Source organism: Ananas comosus, linkage group 2, assembly GCF_001540865.1.
Source record: "Ananas comosus cultivar F153 linkage group 2, ASM154086v1, whole genome shotgun sequence".
Lineage (NCBI taxonomy): Eukaryota > Viridiplantae > Streptophyta > Magnoliopsida > Poales > Bromeliaceae > Ananas > Ananas comosus.
Window position 1 is genome coordinate 10,441,831 of NC_033622.1, and position 10,163 is coordinate 10,451,993.

General features: G+C 38.6%; 1 protein-coding gene across 3 annotated transcripts; it reads left to right on the plus strand.

Annotated features, from left to right (window-relative positions):
- Window positions 971-7,833, plus strand: LOC109704121 (auxin response factor 16). Of its 3 annotated transcripts, XM_020224852.1 has the most exons (13): window positions 971-1,519; window positions 2,216-2,328; window positions 2,436-2,531; window positions 2,907-2,963; window positions 3,036-3,191; window positions 3,272-3,356; window positions 3,754-3,844; window positions 3,928-4,092; window positions 4,171-4,366; window positions 4,547-4,685; window positions 4,842-6,403; window positions 6,994-7,184; window positions 7,273-7,833. In XM_020224852.1, the coding sequence occupies exons 1-13, from the start codon at window positions 1,474-1,476 to the stop codon at window positions 7,442-7,444; spliced, it is 3,069 nt and encodes a 1,022-aa protein (XP_020080441.1). In that variant the 5' UTR covers window positions 971-1,473; the 3' UTR covers window positions 7,445-7,833. The 3 variants fall into 3 exon arrangements, with proteins under 3 accessions (XP_020080441.1, XP_020080453.1, XP_020080447.1); XM_020224864.1 differs by lacking the exons at window positions 971-1,519; window positions 2,216-2,328 and having other exon boundaries at window positions 2,514-2,531; window positions 3,044-3,191; XM_020224858.1 differs by lacking the exons at window positions 971-1,519; window positions 2,216-2,328; window positions 2,436-2,531 and having other exon boundaries at window positions 2,909-2,967.

The following is a 10,163-nucleotide window of genomic DNA, read 5'->3' on the forward strand; positions in this document are numbered from 1 at the left end:
TACCGTTTGCAAGTTTAACGGTGTAGAAGTATTCAAATCAGATGAAATTTTTCTAGAAAATTCTTTATACTATTTACAGCAAGATAAATATCTCTGATAAAAAATTTTAGTGTTATATCACTACTTTTTGTGAGATTTTTATTCTCAGCCGTTGATTTTGAACCCTTTCGATCGCTAGGTAAATGATATCGAAAATTCGCAAAATTTATTTTCTAGATATTTCAAATACTTTAGATCAAGTTAAACGGAGCCGATCGTCGATTCGAAAGCTCCATCATCGAAAACGGCTTAGGAGCACGGAGGCCTCCGTGCTCTTGATAGCACACAAGACCTACTCTTAGCTGTTAAATATTAATAACTAATAAAGTATTGAACTCTATGTACTTTTATTTATTTCTAATGACGGAACATCAACTTCATTTAATATAACTTATATTATTAAAATACTCGAGTATCTCAACTTTACCAATTTTTATTTATATTATTTGTCGAGTGATTTGAAAATTTTAAAAATTAACAAATTTAATATTCAATGTAATGCATCTATAAATTTAATGATGTAAAATAATACAAATTCTATAAAATTTTATTTTATCTAAAATTATAATCTTTTATTATTTTATAAGATTTTTATTATTAGTCGTTTATTTTGAGACAAGTTGATCATTCAGTGAGTGATATTAAAAAATTATATAATTTAATTTCTAAATACTCTAACAATATCGATAAAGCCTAATGCAGCTAATTATCAATTTAGAAGTTCTACAATATTAAAAAAATAGAAGTGGTCCAACTCAACTCATAATAAAATTATTATATTTGATAAAATAAATAGTTAGGGGTCTTAATAATAAAAGAAGGAAATAATAGTTAGGAGCGTATTTAAAATTGCTGTAGTTGGGGGGGTCACCGTACATTTTTACAGTTTTATTTTAACCCGCTACGGTCTCTTTCATGTCGCTACGAAGCCGAAGACGAAGAGAAGAAAGAGAGGGGGGGAGAGAAGAAGAAGAGGAAGAGGAAGAGGAAGGAGAAGGAGAAAGAGAAGCTCAAACCCTAGCTCTTCCGAAACCCCAACCACCTTGGCCGCGTTCTCGATTCTCCGGCGACTTATCCGGCCACCGGAGTCCATTCAAAGGTCCCTCATCTCCTCCATCGCGTCGTCCTCGCCGGGATCTTCGATTCGAGCTCAGATGCGTGGGTTGTGGTTAGGGTTAGGGCTTTTGCGGGTGGTATTGGTGTAATGGGGTCGACAATGGGAGCTGAATAGTATATTCGGGATACTCTTGCATCCGAGGCTTCTTACCACGGGGGAAAAGGGGGTCCTTTTTTGGGGAGGCGCCTTTTTTGAAGTGCATTGCTGGGAATCTCTAAAGGATCTCGGCGTGCGCCTTATAAAAGCGAAGGGGATTGGGAAAGGAGAAGGAGAGAGAGAGGAGGTTGGAGGAGGAGGGAAGCTTCGGAACGGCTCCAATGAAGGCTCCGGCAGCGAATGGTCTTGCTCCGAACGGAGTGGAAGGTAAATCCTTTCTACGTGTGCTATATTTTTGAATTTGAGATTTTGAGTGATTCAACAACAATATGCCCTGTTTCTACAATCTAATACGCCCCTCGATTTGGTTTAAGTAATGTTGATTTTGGATTATTGGGTATCCTAAGCAAAGATCGTGAAGTTAGATTATGGTTTTGTGATTCCTTTTAAGATACATTAGGTAATTAATTTCGATGATTATTATGAGGATTTATGGAGCCCTGGGCCTGTATTCCTTTCATTAGCTTCTGATTGCAGGGTAAAAACTGTGACTTTAGGTAATTTTAGGTATTGGGTTCTTTGGATTTGCTATTTCAGGGAAAAATATGAATTGTATCTGGTCTTGGTCATTTTAATGTTACAGTTTGTCTTATTTGTCTTTGGGTACAGGTATATGATTCAATAGTTCTTCCTGTTTAAGTCAAACTACTATGCTACTTGTTAGCTTCAATTTCTAAACATATCATGCACCCAGTGATTAGTCTGATCCACAGAGACTGAATTGTTTAATCTCACCATTCCTTTCTGATGGAAATACACAAACCCCTGCATTTCGATGTAATATGACTTAACGTTGATGATCTGAGTTGGGTATTCATAAATACTTGGATCTTTCTTGTTAAAGTTTTGGTACCTTGCACCATTCTTAATGTTGCTAACTGAAAAGGGTGTTTGCAAAAGCAGGAGAGAGAAAAAACATGAACTCAGAGTTATGGCATGCTTGTGCTGGACCGCTTGTTTCGATGCCACCGGTTGGCAGCCTGGTGGTCTACTTTCCTCAAGGCCATAGTGAGCAGGTGGTATTCTCTTTTCCTCTAACTGTTTTGAGATTCTATTTGATATTCTCTTCCCTTTTTTCCTTTTTTTTCCCTGAAATTTGTCCTTTTGTATGGATGAATATCAGGTAGCAGCCTCAATGCATAAGGAGATGGATAGTACTCCAAGTTATCCCTCACTGCCATCTAAGCTAATCTGCATGCTTCATGATGTAACCTTGCATGTATGGCTCTTTAAGAGTGACCCTTTCCATTATCTAGTACTTACTGCATGTTTGGCTCGACGCCTATACTTGCTTCTCTACTCTGAAACAGGCAGCTAGGCATTGAAATGTGCTTTGAATGTGGCAAGAAGTTGAAATGTGCTTTGAATGTGGCAAGACGTTGAAATGTGCTTTAAGCCTCAAAAATAGAAGCTCCAATTTAAAGTTTCTGTTTTTTCTTTTTCCTTTGAAATTAGAGCGAAGCTGTTGGGGAGGTTTTCAATGAAGAATTTTTTTGTTTCCAAACAACTTTACCTCAATACCACTTCTGCAAAAGCTCTAGCTAGGTCAAACAAGCTCCTAATGTGATGTACTAATGGGTGTTCTTTTAATTAGGCTGATTCGGAAACTGATGAAGTTTATGCTCAGATGACTCTTCAGCCTGTTAATAAAGTAGGTCAGCAAATCACATTTCCTTATCTTTTCCTTCATTGAAGTTCTATTCTTGATACAAGTCTAATGTAGTATGATAGGGAAGCAATGCTGGCATCTGAAATGGGCCTCAAACAAAACAAGCAACCGACCGAGTTTTTCTGTAAAACACTTACAGCGAGTGATACGAGCACTCATGGTGGATTTTCAGTACCCCGTCGTGCAGCTGAAAAGATATTTCCACCATTAGTATGTCCAGTTTTTTGCTTGATTTTGAGTATTGTATACTTTTTCTGTTTACCAATTTACTAGGATAATATGTCCTACAGGACTTTACAATGCAACCGCCAGCTCAAGAATTGGTTGCCAAGGATTTGCATGATGTTTCATGGACGTTTCGACATATCTATCGAGGTATGTTATTATTATCTCCATATGTCTTAATTGTAATGAATTTTCCGAGTGTGTAATTTTTATTATATGAACTTCTCGTTAATATGCTTATCTAACTTGTTTTAGGGGTAATATGTAGTTTCCCACTTCTCTTGTAAACAGTAAATTTTATCTCTACAATCAGATGACTGTTTGAGAGCATTTTTTTGTCTCTCTCTTTGCTTACATTTTATCTACAAGTAAATCCTTTATGATGTTTGCTTGTGCTGTTAGATAAATGCTTACTTAAGGTAGTAACAAATAATTATAGAATACTTTTGAGGATCAGTATTGGTTTGCGAGTTTGAAGTTACAAGTGTCTGGTATAACTCTGCTTACATTTTAAATACTTGGTGTTTTTCCCTGAGAAAAAATGCAGGTCAACCAAAGAGACATCTTCTCACTACAGGTTGGAGTGTGTTTGTTAGCACAAAACGGCTTTTGGCTGGTGACTCTGTTCTCTTTATTAGGTTTGTTTACTATATTCGAACCTTCAGTGCTTTTGCTCACCCCATAAAGTTAAATGTGAGTAATTCTATGTTTGTTTCTTTAGAGACGAGAAGTCACAGCTACTGTTAGGTATAAGGCGTGCCAATAGACAACAGCCTGCACTATCTTCTTCAGTCTTATCAAGTGATAGCATGCATATTGGGATCCTTGCTGCTGCAGCACATGCAGCTGCAAATAACAGTCCTTTTACTATATTCTATAATCCAAGGTAATGTCATCTTTTACTACTTTTCAATTTGCATCTTTAATGTGATTATCTCACTAAAGGAATATTTGTTCTTAATAGGGCGAGCCCTTCAGAATTTGTCATCCCGTTAGCCAAATATAATAAGGCCCTGTACACACAGGTGTCTCTTGGCATGCGATTTAGGATGTTATTCGAGACTGAGGATTCAGGGGTCCGTAGATATATGGGCACAATCACGGGAATAAGTGATTTAGATCCGGTGCGGTGGAAGAATTCACAATGGCGTAACCTTCAGGTGGATGAATGGACTAACCTAAATTTACTTTCACAGGAGAATTTGGGATCTTTCTTTCTTTTTTTAAAAAAATTCTATTGAGAAAAAGTTACAAAATGCAAAACTAGTCCCTGTCACATGAGTAATGGTAGTCGTTAAGAGATGTTTTATTGTATCTATCTAATATTCAAGATTACACAGGTTGGGTGGGATGAATCAACAGCGACTGAGCGGCGGACCCGCGTATCTATATGGGAGATAGAACCTGTTGCAACTCCTTTTTATATTTGCTCGCCACCATTTTTTAGGCCCAAGTTTCCTCATCAACCAGGGATACAAGGTACAATGAGTCTGTATCTTCTTAATATAAATTACATGCTATGTTTTATCAACTCAATCATGTTATAATTGTATGACAACTAATGATGATTTTTTCTTGTTTGTTTACTATTTCATTTTTAGCATTATTGACTGACGCTGACTCGTTAATTCGTAGATGATGGGGCTGAAGTGGAGAATGCTTTTAGAAGAGTTATGCCGTGGCTTGCGGATGATTTTGGCTTGAAAGATCCGAACCCAATCTTTCCCGGCCTAAGTCTAGTCCAATGGATGGCCATGCAACAAAACTCCCAGCTAGTCCCATCAGCTACTCAGACACCGTACTTGCCATCCGTAACTGCATCGGCTTTGCCAAATCCTCTCCCCACTGATGATCCAACCAAAATGCTAAATTTCAATACGTCCTCCTTAGCTTTGCCCAATTTACAGTTTGGTCCAAAATTAAATCCTCAAACAGAATCTCAGCAACAGACTCAACCTCTGCAGCAAACTTCTCTTCCTCTACAGGCACCGCCAGTGCAACATAGCTCTAGCCAATTAAACCAACAAGAGAAACAACAGAAACAGGAGCAGATTCAGCCGATACAATCGCCACAGAAGCAATTACTAAAGCCTTTGGGTGGCCAAATTTCACCTCAAGCTCAGCTATTGAACCAAATGTCACAGCCGCCATCGTCTCTTTTGCCACAGCAAGGGTTAAACCCACAAAGCACTCACCTCCAAGGAGGCTTCCCTCTACCCAATATTAGCTCTCTTCAACCTAATGTTATCCCTCTTCAACAATCACCTTTAACTCAAATTCAGTCTCAACAGCCAATGGACTATCAGCAAGCTCTATTACAGAAGCAGCAGGAGCAGCTTCAGCAGCTGCAGCTACTGCAAAAGCTTCAGCAGCAACAAGTGCTTTCTCAGCTGGGCCCACAGCTACAGTCTCAGTTGCTGCAGCAGTTAACTCAGCAGAACCAGCAGTTTCAGCCGCAGCAGCTTTTGCAACAGCCGTTGAGTAGCACTGATATTGTACAAACCCAACTTAAGCAACAGCACCAAGCGTCTTTGAGCAATATCATGAATTTGCCTAATCCTCAACTACCTGTTGTTAGGAATCAACCTAATCTATATGAGAATAGTGCCCCATCTTGCTCCATCCCGCCTTCCACTAACTGTAACATTTCTCCTTCGAACTTGCTGAGTAGAACCCAGCAAGGGCCTGCGGAGAATTCTCTTCAAGAGATTCAGAGTAAGCCAGGTGCTCGAGTTAAGCATGGGATGATGCATGGAAAGGAAAAAATCATGCAGATGCCAAATAGGAATTCTATTGCCGATCAGTTAGATGCTTCTTCAACAACTTCATTCTGCATGGATGGTAGCCAACATGACTTCTCGCTTCCCCCTCTCCCTATGGAGGGTGATATTCAAGTGGATAATAGAGATAACCTACTTAATGGGGCAAATATGAATGGGTTCATGTCCAGTAACCTGATGTCACGAGGGGTGGGGTCAGGAAAGGATATTCAGAATTTGCAACCTGGATATGGGAATCAAAGAGAGGTTGAGACGGAGGTTTCCACTGCAGACATGAGTGCACAGTCATTCGGCATGGGAGGCATGTCTTTTAAGTCTGGATTCTCAGGTGATGCTGCCGTTGCTGAGGCTGGAATGTCTAACAGGGGTTTGTGGAGTAATCAACCACAGCCACAGCGCATGAGAACGTACACTAAGGTTTGTTTGATTTCTACATTTTTATTGGAACTAAATAGCATGTTATGAATTGTTGGTAGCTTAAATTCTAAGAGGGGCACAACATTTAGAAGAGATTGGTGAAAACATTCTTTTTTGGGGTTGCTACATAAAATCTAGTTGATTTTACTAAATGATAAGAGTCAGATGTAGTTAGACAGACGGCAAATGACAAACTAGATCTCTAATTACATGATGTGTGCCTTTTATTTATGGGAAAATTCAGATACTCCCCTTGTCTAGCTCAATTCAACTTTGTCACCTCATTCTTTGGACTATAACATGATGCAAGCTGGGATCATTTTTCTAGTTACTCTTCGGTGGCAACATGAGTTGATGTTACGGTCTTAGTCAAGAGGTGTTTGGATGGAGTAAGGTTTCCATTCCTTTACTGTTAAAGTAGTAAAGACAGGGAGAAGGTCATTTAGCATGTTACTTGTATAGTTGTGTGGCGTTCTGCAGGCGAGCAAAGAGATTAAGCGTAATTTAGGCATTTTACTCCGTGATTTTCCATTCATTTACTCTGATTGTTTGATACTCTGATAATGACTTACGATTCTTTCGACCTGAAGGTTCAAAAGCGCGGTTCAGTAGGAAGGTCAATCGACATGACCCGTTACAGAGGATACGATGAGCTCCGACATGATCTAGCGTGTATGTTTGGAATTCAAGGTCAACTAGAAGATCCATACAGGACCGAGTGGAAACTGGTGTACATGGATCACGAGAATGACATCCTTCTTGTCGGTGACGACCCTTGGGAGTATGCGCTCTTCTTTCTGCTTCATCTTAGTCCGAAGTTTTTCACTGTTCCTTATGCTAAGTTCCTTTTACCTTGTATCATTGTTTAGGGAGTTTGTGACTTGTGTACAAAGCATCAGGATTTTATCATCTGCAGAAGTGCAGCAGATGAGTTTGGATGGCGAGTTGGCCAACATCCCACCGCAAGCCCAAGCATGTAGCGGGACGGATAATGGGAATATGTGGTACGATGATACCTCGACCGGGTCTTTTCATCGATGATCGCGAAGTAAATACGAGTAATAAGATGGTAACAATTTGAAAGGCTCTGCACAGAGAGATAAAAGAGTTGGGTGCATATGAATTTAAGGGGATTAGACTAGACTACGAGCAATCTACATGCTTTTATAGTGGAATGAGCAAGCAGACTGCAGGTTTTCTTGTGGGGAATGGGAAATCTTCGCATCTGTAGCTAAAGCAACTTTGATGTTGGTTTGTGAGCTAGTTTTTTTTTTTTATCTCTTTTTCCTCTTTTTAATTGTGAATGTCCCATAGCAGAAATTCCTATCTGTTGTAATTTTACCATACGTTACTGTACATATAAAGTGGAGCTTATTTTTCTATCTCTGGTGGTTTTTAACAGTAACACGCAATAAACTAGCTCTTGTTTAGTCTCTTTTGAACTGAGGTTTGTTTGTACACCTTTATCATGTGTATTGATAGTGCTGCACCACATTGCTTGAAAATACAGCTATTTGAAGAAGTACTTAATATTTTCGCAAAAATCTTTCTAATAAAAACATAAGTAGATTGCAGCTTCTGCTTTTAGTATTTAGAAACTTAGCATCCTGAAGACATTTTAAGAATTTTTAAAAGCTAATTCTCAAACCAGTGCTGTTCTCCAAAAAAAAAGAAAAAAAAGGCCTAAACCTGAGATCCTGCTCTAGGGTCAGTAGAATCAAGAGACAAAAGAAAGAGCTGAAGAGAAGCTCGAACACAATTGCGTTCACATTTTATTGATCTAAAAAACTTCAATTGAGAGGCCTTTGGAAAAAAAAATGTTAGGAGAAACTCCAATTAGTCTCACCGTGGTTTAGTGTATTTTTACTTCAATATTTTGTGGTTTGAAAAGTTTTATTTCACTACCATATGTTTTTATTTTTCTTTCATTGTAAGAACCAACCGTTGAATAAGATAATGAAGTGATACACTTTAGGGTAAAAATGTACATAACAAGAAAGAGATTTACAATAATGAACTAAAAAAAACTGAATTAACAATCAAGAGACTTTAGAGTTTCAAATATTAATCTATTCAAATAAACACAATAATATGAATGAAATTTTAAATAACAAATGAAAGATCCAATGCTCGAAAAAGAAGGTTTTCAGATGTTGAAACATTAATTGATAATTTACAATTAGATGGGATCAAAATTAGAAATAAAAATAAAGTTCGCTCTCTCTTAGGCGTTTTATCGAACATACAACGGGCATCACAAAAATGTGTAGAATGTGCGAAATTTACACAACTAAATTTTATGGAGGTTACAAGATATAAAATTAGACAGTTCAAAAGACAAAATTAAGATCATAATGAATTAGATTTTGATGGTTTTAAATTTCAATCATCATGAGATGAGTATTCAAAATAATAATATAATGATGAATAAGAAGGTTGGATGATCTCAAGATTTGGTATAGAGACGAAAATGAGAAAAAAAAAAAATAGAAAACCTTCTCAAAGATGGTAACAACGACGATGGGGTGCCATCGATGACGAACAAAAAATGTCGACAGATGAGATGTACGGCAGCGGCGGCCACGGATGACGATGACGGCGACGTTGATCAAGCGGCGTCGTGCGCACATGCGGAGTGAATGGAAGGCCGTACGGACGTGAGGGGGAGAGGGAGTCGAGCGAGAGAAAAAAAAAGTAGGTTGGTTAGGGTGCTGTTAGGAATGAAAATTAAAATAGAATTAGGAATTTAAATGCACAGTATACTGTCAAGTCCCTCAAAAATTAATATTTATAAAAATGTCCACAATTTTAAAAAAAAAATAGAGCAAAATAAAAGGAATAAAGTGCATGGTGTTACAGTTAAAAGGTGAATGCTCAACTAGGCTGGAGGCCTCTTTGCAATTTCTTTAAGTTGGCCCCTTTAGAATAGTTTTATACACTAGATCTTTCTATATATACACCAGGTATTACTTTCTCTTTCTTTTATACACTTGGTCCCACCTCTCACCTTCTCTCTTTCTTTCCTCTCTCTACCCTCTCTCCTGTCCAAAACCCGCCGACTCTCATTGCTGCAGCTGCTATTTCCGTCCTTCGCATAGTACGAAGGACGAAAATAGCAGTGCAAAGGATTCTTTCTCCGTTCCCAAAACCCTAGCTTTCGAATCCTGCCCCTCCCATTCGAAACCCTAGCTCCTTGGATTGGGGAGAATGTTGGTGGCCATGGTGCTCTCTACCTTCTCTTTGAGTCGACGACAGGGTATTCGCTCTTCGAGGCGTACGACCTTGACGAGATCGGCCAAAACACCTAGGCCGTGTGCACTCCGTCCTCGACCGACTTCACGCACTTCAGCAAGGTCATCAAATTCGTCGACTTCCACCCCTTCGACTCCGTCCTCTTTGAATGCATTGCATGATGCACCTCCAAAATTATAACCAGTGCAACGGCATACATATTGGTTTTTTTTTTTTTTTTGTTATTTCCTCCCTGTTGGATAAAATCAATTAAATATTCAAAAATATAAATCGCAAAAAACTCATAGATTTTTACATACCTCTTTATGATACGGAATTAATGTTGTGACTATCAGGATCTGATCTCGTCTTATTTTACGAACTTGTTGATCCGCCAACGTCCTGTCTCAATTTGTTGCACGTTGTTCTTACTCGTTGCAATCCGGCTACTAGAGTCGATCGCCGTACACGGCCCAAATCCCTAGGGTTTATGATGGTGCCCTAGAGCGAACCAAAGAGAGAATTTTTG

What these genes read in the sequence shown, in the direction of transcription:
- LOC109704121 (XM_020224852.1), top strand. Translation starts at nt 1,474, where the DNA reads ATGAAGGCTCCGGCAGCGAATGGTCTTGCTCCGAACGGAGTGGAAG. An exon ending in GTTTCGACATATCTATCGAG is followed by an intron (nt 3,357 to 3,753) that starts GTATGTTATTAT and finishes GAAAAAATGCAG; the next exon opens with GTCAACCAAAGAGACATCTT. An exon ending in TCATCAACCAGGGATACAAG is followed by an intron (nt 4,686 to 4,841) that starts GTACAATGAGTC and finishes GTTAATTCGTAG; the next exon opens with ATGATGGGGCTGAAGTGGAG.